The sequence below is a fragment of the Eriocheir sinensis genome, chromosome 11 (assembly GCF_024679095.1).
Source record: "Eriocheir sinensis breed Jianghai 21 chromosome 11, ASM2467909v1, whole genome shotgun sequence".
In the NCBI taxonomy this organism is placed as follows: domain Eukaryota; kingdom Metazoa; phylum Arthropoda; class Malacostraca; order Decapoda; family Varunidae; genus Eriocheir; species Eriocheir sinensis.
In genome coordinates this window covers 18,758,696-18,780,119 of record NC_066519.1, presented here as the reverse complement: position 1 = coordinate 18,780,119, position 21,424 = coordinate 18,758,696, and the positions used below count along the sequence as shown (strand labels likewise).

The following is a 21,424-nucleotide window of genomic DNA, read 5'->3' as shown; positions in this document are numbered from 1 at the left end:
TGTAGCATATCAGCTGCAGATATTATGACTTTATGATGAAAATGGATCCCACTCATATAAATATACACCTCAAATCACGTTAATAGACTCTTTACTTCGAAGTTAATGAAGCTAGCGAAGAAAGTGTATGAAAAGATGACTGTAGTATTGGTTCAAACTATCGCATATACCGTGATTGTCGCACATCCGACAACACAAATTCCCGCGGGGCTGAAAAAATAACTGACCGTCAAATGTAGTAAAACGTTTCCAAATATGGTTTATGAGTTTAGTTTTAAGAGTTTATATTATTTGATACGAAGAATGGGCATCATATATTAAGATACTGCGTGATTTATGCCACTCGTTTACTTGAAGCCATCGCTGAAGCCACCTTTCCACCTTACTACTCCAATGCGCATTCACAATTTGGTGTATAGAACTTGTTGATATCGGTGAATAGCAAAATTAATATATATATATATATATATATATATATATATATATATATATATATATATATATATATATATATATATATATATATATATTTCAGCCATTCATTAGGGTGTAGGGTCATAAGAAATATATATCAGTTTTGTAGGGGCCTTAGTCCCTTATACTACTACAACTACTACTACTACTACTACTACTACTACTACTGCTACTATAACAAGAGGAAAGGAGAAAAAAGTGAAGACTATAGTTTCAAATCATTTATTATTATTTTTTTTCTATTCAAAGAGAGAGAGAGAGAGAGAGAGAGAGAGAGAGAGAGAGAGAGAGAGAGAGAGAGAGAGAGAGAGAGAGAGAGAGAGAGAGAGAGAACTTACAACTACAACAAACACAACATTCGTATATGAGCAAAAAGCAAACACCTGATTACCTGCAATTAACTCAAGTGGTTCAAAGGGGAAGAAAAAGATAGGCCTACTGTCAGACGCCTCCATCTCTCACATCAACTATTTACAAAAAGCCAAAAAAGGAGATTTACGCGGGTCTTAATGATTTTTTTTTTTTTTTTTTTTTTGGTGCTGTCCGTTAGTGGCGCAGGCGGATTTTATTTATAGTGGGTGCCGTGATGTATGACTCTTTGCTTGGCCCATCCTGCCCACCGGTGCTCCACTCCAAGAACACAGTCGCTGAAGTTAAAGTTGACTAATTGATACAGAGGAAGAGTCAGACTACCACCTGGGTCAGCAAACTACCCATGGAAATGCCCGTAACTCCTATGAAAGCCTTGTCAAATATGTGTCTTTTTTAAGTTCATGGTACAGAGGAAGAGTCAGAGTACCACGTGGGTCAGAAAACTACCCATGGAAATGCCCGTAACTCCTATGAAAGCCTTGTCAAATATGTGTCTTTTTTAGGTTCATGGTACGGAGGAAGAGTCAGACTACCACCTGGGTCAGCAAACTACCCATGGAAATGCCCGTAACTCCTATGAAAGCCTTGTCAAATATGTGTCTTTTTTAGGTTCATGGTACGGAGGAAGAGTCAGACTACCACCTGGGTCAGCAAACTAACCCTGGAAATGCCCACAACTCCTATGAAAGCCTTGTCAAATATGTGTCTTTTTTAGGTTCATGGTACAGAAGAAGCGTCAAACAACCACGTGGGTCAGAAAACTACCCATGGAAATGCCCGTAACTCCTATGAAAGCCTTGTCAAATACGTGTCTTTTTAGGTTCATGGTACAGAAAAGGCGTCAAACTAACACCAGGGTCAGAAAACTACCCCTGGAAATGCCCGTAACTCCTATGAAAACCTTGTGAAATGTGTCTTTTTAGGTTCATGGTACGGAGGAAGAGTCAGACTACCACCTGGGTCAGCAAACTAACCCTGGAAATGCCCGTAACTCCTATGAAAACCTTGTGAAATGTGTCTTTTTAGGTTCATGGTACAGAGGAAGAGTCAAACTACCACCTGGGTCAGAAAACTACCCCTGGAAATGCCCGTAACTCCTATGAAAACCTTGTCAAATGTGTGTCTTTTTTAGGTTCATGGTACAGAGGAAGAGTCAAACTACCACCAGGGTCAGAAAACTACCCCTGGAAATGCCCTTAACTCCTATAAAAACCTTGTCAAATGTGTGTCTTTTTTAGGTTCATGGTACAGAGGAAGAGTCAAACTACCACCTGGGTCAGAAAACTACCCCTGGAAATGCCCGTAACTCCTATGAAAACCTTGTCAAATGTGTGTCTTTTTTAGGTTCATGGTACAGAGGAAGAGTCAGACTACCACCAGGGTCAGAAAACTACCCCTGGAAATGCCCTTAACTCCTACAAAAACCATGTCAAATGTGTGTCTTTTTTAGGTTCATGGTACAGAGGAAGAGTCAAACTACCACCTGGGTCAGAAAACTACCCCTGGAAATGCCCTTAACTCCTATAAAAACCTTGTCAAATGTGTGTCTTTTTTAGGTTCATGGTACAGAGGAAGAGTCAAACTACCACCTGGGTCAGAAAACTACCCCTGGAAATGCCCTTAACTCCTACAAAAACCATGTCAAATGTGTGTCTTTTTTAGGTTCATGGTACAGAGGAAGCGTCAAACAACCACGTGGGTCAGAAAACTACCCCTGGAAATGCCCTATAAAAACCTTGTCAAATGTGTGTCTTTTTTAGGTTCATGGTACAGAGGAAGAGTCAAACTACCACCTGGGTCAGAAAACTACCCCTGGAAATGCCCGTAACTCCTATGAAAACCCTTGTCAAATATGTATAGGCTACTTGGGCGCCGAAATGTTAAAGAAAATGACTCGAATATACACAACACATACAGAAAAAGATCATAGTTACAAGTGGGTAATGGAGACGGTGGTGGAATCAGTTTGGGTGGACAAGATTGACAAGTCCTCATACAAAAAATCATCATGGTTGTATTGGGCGTGAGCGGAGGATGCTGAGGGCGTAAATCTGCTTGTTGAGGGCGTTGGGGCGTGACTGGAAGCTGCTGGGGGGGTGAGTCTGCTTGTTGAGGACTTGTGGGCGTGGTTAGAGGATGCTGAAGGGGCGTGGGCGTGGTTAGATGGGGTTGTGGGCGTGTATTTGCTTGTTGAGGGCGTATGGGCATGGCTAGAGGAGGCCGAAAAGATAAGGGCTTGGTTAGCAGGTGTTGTGGGCGTGTATCTGGCTCCAGGGGGCGTGTGGGAGTGGTTAGAGGCTGTTGGAGGCGTGTATCTGGCTCCAGGGGGCGTGTGGGCGTGTTTAGAGGCTGTTGGGGGCGTGTATCTGGCTCCAGGGGGCGTGGGGGCGTGGTTAGAGGCTGTTGGAGGCGTGTATCTGGCTCCAGGGGGCGTGTGGGAGTGTTTAGAGGCTGTTGGGGGCGTGTATCTGGCTCCAGGGGGCGTGTGGGCGTGGCCAGAGGCTGCTGAAGGGGTGAAACTAGGTGTGGGCGTATCATAATAGTTTGAGCTTCCGTTCGTGTGTCCATAGTCTGACAGTGAGGTCCATTCATGCTCTGAAGACGTGGAGGATTGTCTGGAGGGCGTGAAGGCATTTGAAGGGGTTGGCGGGGGCGCGAGGTTGCCTGTAGGGGTGGTGGGCGATGATAAGGGCGAGTAGTTGCCTGCAGAGGGCGTGGTGCCGTTGGTGAGGGTTGGTGAGGCCGAGTGGTTGCTTGTAGAGGCCGTGGCAGGGTTGCATTTGACGGTGAAGTGGATGGAGGGCCCTACAGTCACGTTACTGCAGTTCTTGACGTTCACCAGCTGATCTACGCCAGGGACCTCAGCCACTGACATAGAACGAAGGGCCTCGGTCATCTGGAGAAGGAGGAGGAGATAGGGAGAAGGAGGAGGAGGAAAAGAAGAAGTAAGAGGAATGAAACACGATTGGAAAAAGGGAAGAAAACAAAGAAAAGGGATAATGACATGATGATTAAGGTACCGACTACTACTACTACTACTACTACTACTACTACTACTACTACTACTACTACTACTACTACTACTACTACTACTACAACAACAACTACTACTACTACTACTACTACTACTACTACTACTACTACTACTACTACTACTACTACTACTACTACTACTACTACTACTACTACTACTACTACTACTACTACTACTATTCCGTTTTCTTTCCCTCCTCCTTCTCTTATTCTTCCTTATCTTCGTTCTTTTTCTCTCTACTCATTCCTTTTCCTCAATTCTTTCTTTCCCAAACATACATTTCCCTCTTCTCTCTCTCTCTCTCTCTCTCTCTCTCTCTCTCTCTCTCTCTCTCTCTCTCTCTCTCTCCTCCTCTTCCATCTCTTCATTCCCTCATTTCATATACTCACTTATTTTTAAATTTTCATACACATTCTTTACCACATCTCATTCTTCTTTCCTTCCTAACTCCTCCTTTTTCTTTTCCTCCTCCTCCTTCTTCTCCTTCTCTTCATTCGCTTCTTCCTAATTCCATTTTTCAACCCTTTCAGACACGTTCTTTCCCATCTGTATATTCCTCCTTACTTAATAACTAACTTCTCCTCCTCCTCCTTCTCTTCATTCGCTTCTTCCTAATTCTATTTTTTAACCCTTTCAGACACGTTCTTTCCCATCTGTATATTCCTCCTTCCTTACTAACTTCTCCTCCTCCTCCTCCTCCTCCTTCTCTTCATTCGCTTCTTCCTAATTCTATTTTTTAACCCTTTCAGACACGTTCTTTCCCATCTGTATATTCCTCCTTCGATCCTTACTAACTTCTTCTCCTCCTCCTCCATCTCCTCTTCTTAACTTCACGTCTCACCCAAACAGGAAGGGGATACGAACCTGGTCCAGCTGTGAGGTTGGGTCGTGCTCGTCGCCGAAGTTCTGCCGAAGTCCCGCCACCACTTCGCGGATCTCTTGCAATCTGGAGGCCTTCAGACGCGCCAGTCGCCTATGGTGGATGTCCTCTGCGCGGTGTCTGGCTGCCCGTACCTCCATCTGGGCCTCTACTGACATCTCCCTGCTGATCTGAAATTAGTAGCAGCAGTATAGTAGAAGTAGTAGTAGTAGTAGTAATAGTAGTCTAGTAGTAGTAGTAGTAGTAGTAATAGTGGTATAAAAAAATAATCAGGCATCTTTTACTTGTATTATATAATGTGCTTATTTGTATTGCAGTTCCTTGGGTATAAGCAGTGTTGCCAGGCCCACCTTTACCTTTATTCACTTTTCCTCCTCAACCATTCACTCATTCCCTTCTACTTCCCCCTAGCTACATCCATATACCTTCTCCCTCTACAGTAGTAAAAATATAGTAGTAGTAAAAGGAGGAAATGCCCAAAACTACTACGAAAGCCTAGTCTGTTATGTGTGAAGCTCGGACGCCAAAATGTTTAAGAATATAGATCTCACCTACTAGTAGTAGTCTATATATACCAAGTCAAGTCACTCTGCTTCAAAACTGCGACCGGTAGCGCAGGAGGCGGTTTTGGGGCGGAGCAAGGGGTTGACGTCACTTGGAACTAAAAAAAAATACCCGCCAATTCAGGGATGACTAAAGTTGGGGCCGTATGTCACGGTATGTGCACTGTGTATGTGCATTCTCGCCTTCTTTCACAGCGCGTTCAGGCAAGCCACTGACGAAAAAATATGTCTTTTTATTGTGCTTTTATTGTGTACGTAATTTCAATGACTACAAACGGCGGTATGGGGTGTGAGGGAGGGCATGTTGAAGTGATTGATTTAAATTAGTACGCCTTTCCTTGTTTTTTCTAAATCCCTGCTTCTCCATTCTCTAGTTTGGCTCCAAGCAGTGTCACGCATAAACCACGCCTCGGCCGTTTCTCCTCCCACAAACCTGCGTATGACTTGGTGTATATAGACTTAGGATCTCACCTTTTCAGCAGTTGCGGGATCGTCGCCTAAGACAATTTCTTTGATCCCTCTCGTGCCAAAGGGCCGTCTGCTGCGCCTCCCTTCCACGAGAGGGATGATCTTGCACCTCCACCTCTCCTGCCAGATTTCGTCCATTAATACCTCCTGGAAACGGTATTATGGGTTAGTTATGTGGTACTCTCTCTCTCTCTCTCTCTCTCTCTCTCTCTCTCTCTCTCTCTCTCTGATAAAGAACGCATGACAGTTTTAACTCGACACGCCCAGCATTTCTTATTTGTTTTATCCTCTCTCTCTCTCTCTCTCTCTCTCTCTCTCTCTCTCTCTCTCCACTATTCTTCATCTTTTAATGTTCTCTGTGCAGTCCTTCCTTTCTTCCTCCTTTCCTTCCTTTTAAATCTATTCTTATTCATTCATTCATCCCCCTCTCTCTCTCTCTCTCTCTCTCTCTCTCTCTCTCTCTCTCTCTCACCTGGAAGATATACTTGGGCACGTCAATTCTGTTCATGTGTTCAGTGGCCAGGATGAAGACCTTTGTGCTCCCCTCCACCATCTCCTCGGCCGCCTCCAGAGTGCATTCCCCGGCCTCGACATCCCCTAATATGCGCCCTGGAACCGAAAAAGGGGAACTGTAAGGGTTTGCAAAGTTAAGTGCATTCCACGGCGCCCTGGAACCGAAAAAGGGGAAATACAAAGGTTCGAAATGCATCAGGGTAGAAAAATAGGGTGTTAGTTCATAATAATAGGAAAAATAAGGGTTCAATGCGCATTCCCCCGCCTCGACAACCCCTAAAGTGCACCCTGGAACCGAAAAAGGGGAACTATAAGGGTTTGGAATGCATAAGAGGGGAAAATAAAGTGTAAGAGTGGGAAATACAAGGGTTAAGAGCATTCCCCGGCGCCCTGGAACCGAAAAAGGGGAAATACAAAGGTTCGAAATGCATTAGGATAGAAAAATAGGGTGTTAGTTCATAATAATAGGAAAAATAAGGGTTCAAAGTGCATTCCCGGACTTCCACATCCCCTTAATCTTGTCTGTGGCCTTGGAAAATACTCATAAAAGCCTGGAGGGTGTGAATATATATAGGCTTAAGGTACGTTGTCCCTCCCCAGCCAACACTAATCAAGAGGTCGGGAATGTCAAACGCTTCCGCCCCTTACATCAACTACTTCCAAAGGCCAAAAATATGATGAATCGAATTATAATGAGTTTCTGTTTAGGTTCATGATACAGAGGAAGGGTCAAGCTACCACCAGGGTCATAAAAGTACCTCTGGAAATGCCCACAACACTTACGAAAGCCTTGTCAAATGAGGGTGCTTGGGCGTCGAAATGTTGTAAAAAATGCCCCTAGGTTTCCAAATATTAGCCTAACCTTGATTTCTCCCGCCATGACCGTGACTAATATTGACGCTTCCGCCATTCACATCAACTACTTCCAAAGGCCGAAAATATGATGAATCGAATTATAATGAGTTTCTGTTTAGGTTCATGATACAGAGGAAGGGTCAAGCCACCACCAGGGTCATAAAAGTACCTCTGGATATGCCCACAACACTTACGAAAGCCTTGTCAAATGAGGGTGCTCGGGCGTCGAAATGTTGTAAAAAACGCCCCTAGGTTTCCAAATATTAGCCTAACTTTGATTTCTCCCGCCATGACCGTGACTAATATTGACGCTTCCGCCATTCACATCAACTACTTCCAAAGGCCGAAAATATGATGAATAGAGTTATAATGAGTTTTTGTTTAGGTTCATGATACAGAGGAAGGGTCAAGCTACCACCAGGGTCATAAAAGTACTTCTGGAAATGCCCACAACACTTACGAAAGCCTTGTCAAATGAGGGTGCTTGGGCGTCGAAATGTTGTAAAAAATGCCCCTAGGTTTCCGAATATTAGCCTAACCTTGATTTCTCCCACCATGTGTTGTACCGTGACTAATATTGACTCTTTCATAACCCTACACGGAGAGGAAGAGATAAAGGGAGGGAGAAAAATGGATAGCGTGCCACTCTATTCAGGAGCAGTAAGTAGCGGGCTTTTTTTTTATTATTTACTTTTTTTTACGCCCTTGCACTGTCTCCTCTGCTGTAAAAAAAAGTTTGTTGGTATATATTTATCTTTTATTTTATTATCTTGTTTTTTTTTTCTTCATATATTTAGCTTTGGAAAAAAATAATAGTAAATGTCTCGATGACGATAAGTGTAATTCCAAGGCCATGCTTCTGGCAATGCAATCTCTCTCTCTCTCTCTCTCTCTCTCTCTCTCTCTCTCTCTCTCTCTCTCGTTTTCGCATATTTGTCATTTTTTCTGTCCTTAGTGTCAAAAGTTTAATTTCTTCTCTTTTTTTTTTCTTTTCTTCTCTTTCTTCTCTTTTTTTCACTTCCCTTACGGTATACATTTAGGGTCTGTATTGGACTGGGCATCTATGTAAACCTATGTAGAAACCTCTCTCTCTCTAACCTAACCTAACCTAACCTCACCGTACAGTCCCAGGGAAGTCTCCAGCAGGGATCTCAGTCTGGCCCGTGTTGGACTGGACATCTATGTAAACCTATGTAAAAACCTCTCTCTAACCTAACCTAACCTAACCTATCACCGTATAGTCCCAGGGAAGTTTCAAGCAGGGATCTCAGTCTGGCCTGTGTTGGACTGGACATCTATGTAAACCTATGTAAAAACCTCTCTCTAACCTAACCTAACCTAACCTCACCGTACAGTCCCAGGGAAGTCTCCAGCAGGGATCTCAGTCTGGCCTGTGTTGGACTGGACATCTATGTAACCCTGTGTAAAAACCTCTCTCTAACCTAACCTAACCTCACCTATCACCGTATAGTCCCATGGAAGTTTCAAGCAGGGATCTCAGTCTGGCCCGTGTTGGACTGGACATCTATGTAACTCTATGTAAAAACCTCTCTCTAACCTAACCTAACCTAACCTATCACCGTATAGTCCCAGGGAAGTTTCAAGCAGGGATCTCAGTCTGGCCTGTGTTGGACTGGGCATCTATGTAATCCTATGTAAAAACCTCTCTCTAACCTAACCTAACCTATCACCGTATAGTCCCAGGGAAGTCTCCAGCAGGGATCTCAGTCTGGCGGCGCGCTCCGTGTCGGCTGGGTGCTTGGAGTGAATAATGCAGAAGTCCCAGGCACGCGGGCGGAAATTCCTCCTCTCTTGTTCCTCCCACGTTTCCACCTGAGAGAAAGGAGACGGAAAGACAGAGGATGAGAACTATTAAGGGAAATGGAGGTGAACGAGAATAGGGAGACGGAAGAGGAATATAATGAGGAAAACGAGGAGAATGAGAGGGAAGGAAGAGGAGTTGGATACGATAAGGGGAATGCGGGATACGAGAGATGATATTTAAGTTTAGGGCAAAGTAGAATAGGAGTAGGAGGAGGAAGACGAAGGGAAAGATGAAGAAGGGAAAAAGGGAAGACAGAAAGAAGAAAAGGGAACGTAATAAAAGAAGGAAGAGGGGGAGTAGGAGAAAAAGATGAAGTTAAAGATGAAGATGAGAAAGGAGGAGAAAAAGGAAGAGAGGAAGGTGAACTAGGAATGGAAGAGAAAGAATGGGAAGAGGGAGGAGAGAAGAGGAGGAGGAGAGGTAGGTAGGAGGAGGAGAAGGAGGAGGAGGAAGGAGAAGAAAAAGAGGAGGAGGACTCATTACCTGCCAAACAGCTTACACACACACACACACACACACACACACACACACACACACACACTAAATTAAAACGATTACAACAACCATTCGAAAGATATGAATAGAAAACAAAAACAAACAAACAAACGAAAATCTATACTACACAACACAAACACACCAACAAACAAACACACTAAGCAACCACACAACCAAACACAGGTGGAGCCAACAGGTGTGACTCACTCTTGCTTTCTTACCTGCTTGAATAACTCACTAGCGAAGCTCCTCCAGGCCGCTCCACATGGCCCCTCCGGCAGGTGTAAGCCGAGGTGGTGATTAGCACGCCGCCACGCCTCTCCCACACCTGCCATTTTGCCTCAGGTGTGCTAATTAAAGGGCTGGAAGAAAGGGAAAGTTTGATTGGTGTTGTTGTATTAGGCTATTTTTTTTTTTACAGTAAAGGCAACAACAACAAAAAATATATATCTTCTCTTTCCATCTATCTATTTATTTATCTTTATCTGTATTTAACTATCTTTATCTATCCATGGCCTATTATCTATCTATCTATTTCTCTTCTATTTCCTATTTCTCTTTCCCCTTTCTCCTTTTCTCATTTTCCTCCTCTTCCCACTCCTGTTCTCTATTCCTTCTATTTCCTTTTTCTCTCTCGCCCCTTTCTCTTTTCCTCATCTTCCTCCTCCTTCCATTCCTCTCCCATATCCCCTTCCATTTCCTCTTCATCTTTACTTTTTCTCCTTTCCTCCTCCTCCTCCTCCTCCTCCCTTTCCCGCTTCCTCGTTCTTCATCTTTCCTATTTCCTTCTCTCCTCTTTCACTTCCTTCTTCTTCCCTTTAATATTTTTTCCTCTCTCCTTATCCTCTCTCCTCCTGTATCCCCTTCCTCTTCCTCTCTTCCCTTCACCCTTTTCCTCCTCTTCCCTTTCTTTCTTCCTCTCCCCTTTCTCATTTACAGTAGGCTATACAGTACATTTCAATAGAGCAGTAGGCTATGCAGTAAGATTTTTTTTCCCACCTGGTAACAAAACAATGAATTATACAAGGTCAGGGATACACACACACACACACTACATGCCCTACACAGCACACACAACACATAACACATAGCCACAGGAAGCAAGGGTGGATATAGGGGATAACACACGCACATTTCACACCCATAGCACACAGAGAGACCGCCATCCCACCCTCAATATAGCGTTTAGCCTAACTTAATTCCTTGCATGGGTTACGATACGCCCTGATTTGGTCATAAGCCGCTACCTGTGAGGCCTCATAACTTAGACTTGAGAAGGATATGAAGGAGGTGAAGAAGGAAACGTAAGAACAATGGGATAATGATTCACGTATAATATAAGTCGTTAGCAACACATATTTCTGTTTTCCTAGTTCTGATGACACGCTTTTTGATCCTCTCTAAAGCCCCATAATTCACACGGAAATGGATATGATGGAGTAAGCGAAGGAAACGTATAAGAACAATGGGATAGGATGCTTGTATGATAATAGGTCGTCAACAACACATATTTCTGTCTCCCTACTTCTTAACACTTTTTTGATCCTCTCTAAAGCCCCATAATTTACACGGAAATTAATATGACGGACTTAGTGAAGGAAACGTATAAGAACAATGGGATATGATGGTTGTATGATAATAGGTCGTCAACAACACATATTTCTGTCTCCCTACTTCTTAACACTTTTTTGATCCTCTCTAAAGCCCCATAGTTTACACGGAAATGGATATGATGGAGTAAGCGAAGGAAACGTGTAAGAACAATGGGATATGATGGTTGTATAATGATTGGCTCGTCAACAATACATATCTTTCTGCCTCCCTAGCTCTGTTGACACACTCTTGATCCTCTCTATCTTACACGAAACGAATAGATATGAAGGATGAAGCAAAGGAAACGAGAGAACAATGGAAAAATTATGTAGGTATGGTATTAGGTCGTAAGCAATAGGCTAAATATTTCTGACTTCCTAGTTCCGTTGACACTTTTTTGACGCTCTCTATAGCCTCATAATTTTCACTGAGGTGGATATGAAGGAGGTGAAGAAGGAAAATAGATAACAATGGAAAACGATGGATATATGCCCTATAGTGTTCAGTGGATAAGTGCCGGCAATTAACATTATATTCCTGTTTTCCCACGAGTAGTTCTGTTTCTACACTTATAACGCTTTGTAACGCCGCATAACTTACAAGAACTTACATAACTTACACGTCAAAGTACTAATGAAAAATGAGGCATGTATGACATTAGGTAGATGAGTGCCAGCAATAACTTACATAACTTATTCATGTTTTCCTCTTTCTGTTTCTACACTTTATAACGCTTTGTAATGCCTCATAACTTACAGGAGCTCACATAACTTACGCCTGAGAACAATATAAGAGGCTGCATGTAAAGTATTAGATATAGAAGATCGTTTGCAACACATATTTCTGTCTTTTTAGAACTTTTTGCACACTTATAACGCTCTGTAATGCCTCATAACTTACAGGAGCTCACATAACTTACGCCTGAGAACAATATAAGAGGCTGCATGTAAAGTATTAGATATAGATGATCGTTTCCAACACATATTTCTGTCTTTTTAGAACTTTTTGCACACTTATAACGCTCTGTAACGCCTCATAACTTACAGGAGCTCACATAACTTACACTTGAAAACAATATAAGTGGTTGCATGTAAAGTATTAGATATAGAGGATCGTTTGCAACACATATTTCTGACTTTTTAGCACTTTTTGCACACTTATAACGCTCTGTAACGCCTCATAACTTACAGGCGCTCACATAACTTACACTTGAAAACTATATAAAAGGCTGCGTGTTAAGTATTAGGTATAAATGATCGTTTCCAACACATATTTCTGTCTTTTAAGCACTTTTTACACACTTATAACGCTCTGTAACGCCTCATAACTTACAGGAGCTCACATAACTTACACTTGAGAACAATATAAGAGGCTGCATGTAAAGTATTAGATAAAGATGATCGTTTCCAACACATATTTCTGTCTTTATAGAACTTTTTGCACACTTATAACGCTCTGTAACGCCTCATAACTTATAGGAGCTCACATAACTTACGCCTGAGAACAATATAAGAGGCTGCATGTAAAGTATTACGTACAGATGATCGTTTCCAACACATATTTCTGTCTTTCTGGCACTGTAACGTTTTCTAACTTACGTAAGATAGAAGGAATTGCCGGTAACAAGTGAAAAAAGAAAACTTGTGAAGATGATGCATAGGTAACTGTGAGGTATAGATGAGCGCCAGCCACACATATTTATCTCTTTCTAGCACTGTTTACACACTCATAACACTCAGTAGCACCTTTAAACTTGCTTAAGATAGAAGGAATTGCCGGAAACTAGTGAATGAAACGGGAGGACATATGGAAATGATACATAGGTACTGTTAGGCAGGTGAGCGCTAGCCAGACATACTTCCATCTTCCTCACTCTGTTTATGCACTTATAACATACCAGGAATAGATGAAAGTGCCGGTAACAGGTGTATATAGAACCGAGAGGACAAGTGAAGATGGTACGCAGGGATGTTACGTGTATGAGAGTCAGATGAACACTGTCTCTTATGTATGTGTGTGTAGTGTCTATCCACCCGAGACGGAAGCTGCCTGAAATCTTCTCCTTCTCTTGGCTACGTGTCCTACCTGACCCCACCACTTTCTCACCTCTCACATCTCTCCTCTTCCTCCTCCTCCTCCTCTTTCCATCTCAATATGCGTAATTCACCTCCTGTTGTCGTGGTTTGTGGTCAATGTGAGCATGACGTAGTTTGATGTTCATTGCGCCTGTCTACCTGGGTTTGTGTTTGCGTTCAAGGATGTTCGCTGGGGTTCCGCGGGGTGGACCATCGGGCCTTTCCCTTTTTTTGGCCCAGATACGTTTTCTATGCATTGTAAGGGGAGGTTATTCTGTTTGATTATTGGCTTAGTGTGTGTTATATATGTTTGTTTAGCTTAGGTGGGCTATAATGAAGGATGTTTTCTTATTCAAATACGTTTTTCTATGCATTTAAAGGATGTTTGGGTGTTTTCCAGAGAGTGCGTTCCGTTTTTCTTTCTTATTCAATTTTTTTTATGCATTGTGGTGAAGACTGTTGTATTTTTTTTGTTTGGTTTAGTGTGTTTTATATCGGTTTACCTTACGAGATCTATCATAAAGGATGTTTGAGTGTTTTTCAGAGAGCCTTCCATGTTTTATTCCTATGCAAATGTTTTTTTTTATGCATGGTAATTAAGGGAGGTTGAGCTTCTTTCTTATGTTGGTTTTGTGTTTTATTTATATGTTTGTGTACTGTTCCAAACACTAGTTGGGCCTCGTATGGTGTTTGGGTGTTTTCCAGAGCACTTTCCCGTTTGTCTTCACTCAGCTACTTTTCCACGCAAAAAAAAAAAAAAAGATCTTGTGTTTTTATCGCGTTTTATGTTTCTTTACCTTATAGAGCTTTAACTGGCTCTTTCATGGAGTCTGAATGACGTGTATCCTCACTCAACCATGGCATCCTTTTCCACGAACAAACAAATAGTCTAATCTGTTCCTGTGTTGCTTTAGTATGTTTTTTTGTGAGTTCCTTTGCGTTGCTGAGCTCCGGTAGGCCAGGGATTCCGCAAGGTGACCAGTGGCTGTCCCTCCGTTTCTCTTCCTTATGACAGTGCTCCCAATAATTAACCCAGTGCTCGGTCATGTATTTCCTTCAGTGGGTGTCTTCCTACAGTGCTCCGGTAGGCCTTCAAGACTGACAGGGATTCCCCAAGGTGACCAGTAGCTGTACCTCCGTTTCTCTTCCTTATGATATAGTATTTCGACTAATTAACTCTGTGCTCGAAGTCAGACAGTTACTTCAATGGGTGTCTCCCTGCAGTGCTCCGGTAGGCCTTCAAGATTGACAGGGATTCCGCAAGGTGACCAGTAGCTGTCCCTCTGTTTCTTTTCCTTATGATAGTACTTCGACTAATTAACTCTGTGCTCGAAGTCAGACAGTTCCTTCAATGGGTGTCTTTTTGCCTGCAGAGCTCCGGTAGGGCTTCAAGAATCTAAGAGATTCCATAAGATGACCAGTAGCTGTACCTCCGTTTCTCTTCCATATGATAGTACTTCGACTAATTAATTCTGTGCTCGAAGTCAAGTAGTTCCTTCAGCAGTTGTCTATTTGCCTCCAAAGCTCCGGTAGGTTTTCAAGAATGCGAGGGATTCTACAAGGTGTCCAGTAAGTAATACCTTTGTTTCCAGGGTTGGAAAAATATCATGATTTAAAAAAAAAATCAATTTAGTTGATTTCAATCGGATTTTTTATCATTTAAATGCATTTTTTCTAAATGTTTTTGTTTTTTTTACTTTAAGCGTTTTTTTAGTTTACTTTGATTATTTGTTTCACTTTTATGAAGACATTTCCTTGTAAGAAACTTTGCTAATGTCAAATGAAACCATAGTTTAGTGTTGTTACCTTACCCAAGATGAGTTTTCACTTGAATATCATGAGTAGGAAAATATTGACAGTTTAATCAGATCTGACAAGTTAAAAGAAAGAGTTCATTATTTTATGTGTTCAAGGTGGCTTGTACAAGGGGATCACATTTTATTCCTTCTATTATATATGTATATATATGTATATATATATATATATATATATATATATATATATATATATATATATATATATATATATATATATATATATATATATATATATATATATATATATATATATATATATATATATATATATATATATATATATATATATATATATATATATATAATTTTGAATCAGTATATTTAATTTTTATTTAAATCATTATTCTTTTTTACGCTGATTTAAATTAATTTCAATCGCATGACTTAAATCCTTTGATTTAAATCAAAACAACCCTGTTTGTTTCTCCTCTCTTCTATTACTGTTTCTGTGCTTTTTCGTTTCTGTACTGTTTCTGTGTTTCTTCGGCATCGTCGCTTGGTGGGACCATTGTCTTATTTTTTCAAAATTATGTGTAATATCGACCACCCATTGCACCGTCGTTTGCCTGCTCTCTCACAACCATCGCGTGCTGCACGACACTCCTTGGGGCTAAATGACCGTTCCTTGTCTGTCGACCGATGTAATACATCACAATTTTCCCGGTGTTTCATCCCAGCGACCGTCAAACTGTGGAATACACTTCCTAATGTGATTATTAATTCTAGTAATTGTGAAACATTTAAAATACATGTGAATGCCTTTCTTCTCTCTTAGCTCGCTACCTACTAGATTTTTCTCCCTCTTCTTATTCTTTGCTTTCTCCTTCATTCTGTATTTCCCGACATCGGTGAAGTGTCGCCCGCTGGGCCTTTTGGCTTATAGCATTCCTGCTTTCCGGCGGGTCACCTTCATTGATTCATATAATAATAATAATAATAATAATAATAATAATAATAATAATAATAATAATAATAATAATAATAATAATAATAATTGAAGTCAGACAGTTCCTTCAGTGGTTTTCTAAATGCCTCCAGAGCTCCAGTAGGCCTTCAACAATGCCAGGGAAATCACAGAGTGATTAGCGGGCGATACCTTTTCTCTTCCCTCTATTACCGTCTCTGCTAGGTCAGACTCCTCCTTCAGTGGTTTATTTGCCTCCACGCCTCCGGCACGTCTCCAGCAGGATGCCCGGGCCCCGGGTACTTCCCCGGAATGATTCAAATTAAGTCACCTGATGCAGCCCACCATCACAATAACATGCATGACACACAAAAAAGGCCAGCAGGTCCGGTCATACCCAAGGCGTCTGTGGCCGGATGGAATGTTTAACATGACTCTCAACTCCGATGAAGGATCTAAGAGCATTATTTGAGCTGTTGTGTGCATGAGGCTGGAGGGAAGGAGAGAAAAATGACGACCTGGTAACCTTCACATGACATCACCAGCACCTGCTGAGAGAGAGAGAGAGAGAGAGAGAGAGAGAGAGAGAGAGAGAGAGAGAGAGAGAGAGAGATTTACTCACCTCCAGAGATGCAATTTAAAAAAGCGAGAGACGAAAAGCACATCACCTTCCTGTCCTCCTCCTCCTGCTTCTCCTCCTCCTTCCCCTCCCCTTCTTTCTGCGTTCCTATTTCAACTTTATCTTCCCTTTTTCTCCCCCTTCCCTTTCCTCCTCCTCTTCCCTTCTTCCTCCCCCTCCTCCTCCTCCTCGTCCCCTTCTTTCTGCGTTCCTCTTTCAACTTTATCTTCCCTATTCTCCTCCTTCTCATTTTTCCTTCCTCTTCCTCCTCCTCCTCCTTCTTTTCGCTTTTCTCTCTTTCCACATAATTAACTAACTGACCTACTAACTATCTTACTAACCGACAAACATGCTGACCATATTTACCTACCTACTTACCTAACTAGACCTACCTAACTACCTAATTAACTTTCTCTCTATATCTATCTATCTATCTAAAGTCTTATTCAAAAGGATGTTAACCTCCGCAAAATCAATCGATAACTTACTAAGGTTATGTCTGTCTGTCTGTATGTCTGTCTCTATCTGCCTGTATATTTATATCTATCCAATTTCCTATGTATAACTTCAACACGTATCGTTTTATATGTTAGTGTTATTATCATCATCGGAAATATATAATGGGAGCATATGCAATAGCTGCGCGTGGCCTCAGAGCTCAATTCCGCCGCATTAGCCTAATAGGTATATTTATATCTATCCATCTCTGTGCATTTCTTGCTTGTTCATCTCTATATTATCATGGTTGTAGCCGTGGTTTGGTGTTTTTATTTATTTATTTTTAACAAAGGAGACGGCTCAATGGCAACAAGAAGAGTGTAGAATAAAAAAAGACCGTTACTCTCCGCTCCCATCCCAAGTTTTTATTGTGTGATTCTTTACGTGTAGTGTGGAATATCTTGCTTGTTCATCCCTTTATTATTTACATGGCAGTTCTGTTTTGGTGTTTATATTTTTATTGTTGTTTTATTGTCGTGTAGTGGGAGATATCTTGCTTGTTCATCTCTATTATCGTGGTTGTAGTCTTGTTTTGGTGTTTTTATCTTTGTTGTTGTTTTTATTGTGATTCTTTACGTGTAGTGTGGAATTTCTTGCTTGTTCATCTATATTATCGTGGTTGTTGTCTTGTTTTGGTGTTTTTATCTTAGTTGTTGTTTTTATTGTGATTCTTTACGTGTAGTGTGGAATTTCTTGCTTGTTCATCTATATTATCGTGGTTGTTGTCTTGTTTTGGTGTTTTTATCTTTGTTGTTGTTTTTATTGTGTGATTCTTTACGTGTAGTGTGGAATTTCTTGCTTGTTCATCTATATTATCGTGGTTGTAGTGGCTTGGTGTTTATATATTTTTTGTTGTTGATTTTAGTGTGTGATTCTTTACATGTAGTGGAGGATTCCTTGCTTGTTCATATCTTTATTATTTACGTTGCAGTTCTGGTTTGGTGGTTTTTTATTGTTCTTTTATAGTCTGATTTGTTTTAGCGTGTAGTGGGGCGCTGTAGTGGTTTTTTTTTATATGATATTTAGGCATTTTTAAGGCGTGATAATAGTTTGGTGTCCGATTCCACAGTCCAACACAGTGGCTTTGTAATCGCCCGAACCAAACCATTAAATCTTCTGCACTCCATAATGGTGAGGCCTTCAATGCTACACCAAATACACAAGACTTTCCCTGTATATAGTTTCCTCGAATTTCTGAACTTAGACATAAACACCAAACATTATACAAGGAAATTTCGAAGGCTCTGGTATTACTAAAACAACAACCAACATAGAAAGAAAAGACGATCAAAATAAAACAAAAGAGCATCAGGTTAAACAGGAGACGAAGTTAATAAAGACCAAACCAACGTATCACACAACTAACCGCAACCAACAAACACACAAACAAACACACACACAGATAAGAGGGAAAAAGAAGGCAGAGGCGAGGTGGTTTGGGAGCTAACTAACCCAACATGGCGAACTGTAAAACCGGCCCGTATGTGAAGGATAAGTTCAATACAGACTACCTCTAAGAGAACTGGAATGCATAGAGAGGCATCTAATCACCTTTATCGAGGGAATGGGATCAACACAGCCCCCCTTACCCCCTCTACTCCCCTTCATAGTGTTGCACCTCCCCCCCACCACCACCATCACCATCACCACCCTCCTCACCTCTACCTATGCGGGCGATGAGGGAGGAGGCAAGACGCGTTAATAAAGGAAGGAATAACAGACACGCTCGAAAATGATTAGATATAGATGAAGAAAAAGTTGTGTTATGTTGAATGAGTGAAGTGAGTTTTTTTGTTTGTTTGTTTATGTATGAATGTAATATAGTTTGCATTGTTTGAATTTGTTTGCTTGTAGAAATAAAATGAAACTAAATATATACGATGAATAGATAGACAGCTGTTTAGATGAATAAATAAATAAACAAACTAACAATTCATTATCACTAACAACTCATTAGCAAACAAATGGATAAATGAAATATAATGATGCCGATGATGACAAAAATAAATGGTAGTGGAAATAATAATAGTAACAGAAACAATAATAACAACAACACTACTACTACTACTACTACTACTACTACTACTACTACTACTACTACTAATAATAATAATAATAATAATAATAATAATAATAATAATAATAATAATAATAATAATAATAATAAAAATAATAATAATAAAGTAGATAAATACAAACTCTTCCTGTAACCTAAAAAGAAAAAAAGAGAGGAAGAAATAGCAAAACAACAACAAAAAACAAAAAAAACGTAAAGGACGGTCGGTAACTGGGGCAAATGGGGGGGGGAGAGAGAGAGAGAGAGAGGTCTGTGACTCCCAATATAATCGTTGATCAGTATCGTACGAACTTCCCTGAGAGAAAGTGAGGGAGTGAGAGTGAGAGTGAGAGAGAGAGGGAGAGAGAGAGGGAGAGCGAGACAGAGATAAAACAAGGAAAGGTTGCCCAGTACTTCGTTATATTGGAACAAACTTACGTCCTTTTTTATACAACACTAATATAGATACAGTGAAAGAATTAACGTCATCTTCATGCTATTTTTATGCGTACTTATACGAGTGATGCGTACGAATTGGTGGAAACACTCGATATTTATGTCCTGTATTGGTGTTAACTAATGTTCTTTTTAAATAACACTAAAATAGATACAGTGAAAGAATTAATGCCATCTTCATACTATTTTTATGCGTACTAATACGAGTGATGCGTACAAATTGGTGAAAACACTTGATATTTAGGGCTTTTATTGTATTCGGATAAACTTACATTCTCTTTATGAAATACAAAAATGGATACAGTGAAAGAATTAACGTCATCTTCATACTATTTTTATGCGTACTAATACGAGTGGTGCGTACAAATTGGTGAGAACACGTGATATTATAGGCCTTTTATTGTATTGGTATAAACTTACATTCTCTTTATGAAACACTAAAATGGATGCAGTGAAAGAATTAGTATCATCAAATTTACTAGTTTTATGCGTACTAATGCGAATGGTGCGTACAAATTGGTGATAACACTTAATATTATAGTCCTTCCATTGTATTGGTATAAACTTACATTCTCTTTATGAAATACAAAAATGGATACAGTGAAAGAATTAACGTCATCTTCATACTATTTTTATGCGTACTAATACGAGTGATGCGTACAAATTGGTGGGAACACGTGATATTATAGGTAGGCCTTTTATTGTATTGGTATAAACTTACATTCTCTTTATGAAATACTAAAATGGATACAGTGAAGGAATTAGTGTCATCAAATTTACTAGTTTTATGCGTACTATTACGAATGGTGCGTACAAATTGGCGAGAACACTTAATATTTAGGCCTTTTATTGTATTCGGATAAGTTAACATTCTCTTTATGAAATACTAAAATGGATACAGTGAAGGAATTAGTGTCATCAAATTTACTAGTTTTATGCGTACTAATGCGAATGGTGCGTACAAATTGGCGAGAACACTTGATATTTAGGCCTTTTATTGCATTGGTATAAACTTACATTCTCTTTATGAAATACTAAAATGGATACAGTGAAGGAACTAGTGTCATCATGATCATTATACTATTTTTTTGCGTACTATTACGAATGGTGCGTACAGATTGGTGAAAACTTACTCGATCTTTAGGTCTATTATTGTATTGGTATTAACTCATGTTCTTTCTAAATAACACTAAAATAGAGAGAGTGAACACATTATTGTCATCGTAATACTATTTTTATGCGTACTATTTGGATGGTGCGTACGATTTGGTGAACACACTCGATTCTCATTCACCAAGCAACCCGCGCAGAAGGAATAAATAAGGTGGATGCAATAGTGAAAAAAAATACACGAGAGAAAAGAGTCAAGAAAAAACAGTCATTGTGAGGTGAATATACATAGCTGCGCGTGGCCCCTGTGCTCATCTCCGAGGCGGAAAGTAACCCACCACCCCGGGACACAGGGCAGGTGTGACATCCGGGTTATGTCAGTTTACCTTTCCACAGCTTCCGCGGCCAAGTACCTATGCTTTGTTACGCCCCACCGCCAGCGAACAGGCCTCTCCCTCTATATGCCCTTGGGTCTATGCATGGTCTAAGTGCTAACTGCGCGGACCCATGAATTCGTGAAAAAAAAACAAGAAACAACAGCAGCAACAATAATAGAATAACCGTTGAGAATAACAGTATTACGATGAGTCAAAAAAGGCAATTATGATAATCTCTTAACGAAAAAAAAAAAAAAAGTGGATTAAAATCAGGTGTGACATCCGGGTTATTTCAGTTTACCTTTCCAAGTTTCCCCAGTTGGCTATTTGTTGACAAGCCGGAAAGGGAAGATAGACAGCTGGGTGGTATATGCGCCAACTGCCTGTGGACCCGTGGAATAGAGCGGGAAGCAACAACAACAACAACAACAACAACAACA

The 21,424-nt window shown here is 40.6% G+C and overlaps 1 protein-coding gene and 2 long non-coding RNA genes across 6 annotated transcripts in view; 1 reads left to right on the top strand and 2 right to left on the bottom strand.

Moving 5' to 3' along the window:
* The window catches only part of LOC126997000 (uncharacterized), a 31,619-nt gene extending 18,287 nt beyond the window's left edge, over nt 1–13,332 (bottom strand). The window contains exons 1-6 of one of the 3 annotated variants that reach the window (XM_050858025.1): nt 13,240–13,332; nt 9,701–9,841; nt 8,851–8,992; nt 6,264–6,400; nt 5,795–5,938; nt 4,745–4,930 (exon numbers count right to left, since the gene is read on the bottom strand). In XM_050858025.1, the coding sequence (XP_050713982.1) occupies nt 4,745–4,930; nt 5,795–5,938; nt 6,264–6,400; nt 8,851–8,992; nt 9,701–9,814 (723 nt within the window). In that variant the 5' untranslated portion in view covers nt 9,815–9,841; nt 13,240–13,332. Of the gene's footprint in view, nt 1–4,744; nt 4,931–5,794; nt 5,939–6,263; nt 6,401–8,507; nt 8,584–8,850; nt 8,993–9,700; nt 9,842–12,969; nt 13,124–13,239 lie in introns of those variants that run through there. The other 2 variants (XM_050858024.1, XM_050858026.1) reach the window with 2 other exon arrangements.
* On the bottom strand, nt 749–2,598 carry LOC126997006 (uncharacterized). Of its 2 annotated transcripts, XR_007751810.1 has the most exons (3): nt 2,436–2,592; nt 2,224–2,329; nt 749–2,117 (listed from the first exon to the last, which is right to left on the bottom strand). It is a non-coding gene; the product is annotated as an uncharacterized LOC126997006 (long non-coding RNA). The 2 variants fall into 2 exon arrangements; XR_007751809.1 differs by having other exon boundaries at nt 749–2,329; nt 2,436–2,598.
* On the top strand, nt 1,095–2,781 carry LOC126997007 (uncharacterized). Its single transcript, XR_007751811.1, has 3 exons — nt 1,095–1,243; nt 1,350–2,508; nt 2,607–2,781. It is a non-coding gene; the product is annotated as an uncharacterized LOC126997007 (long non-coding RNA).
* Nucleotides 13,333–21,424: the final 8,092 nt, after the last annotated feature.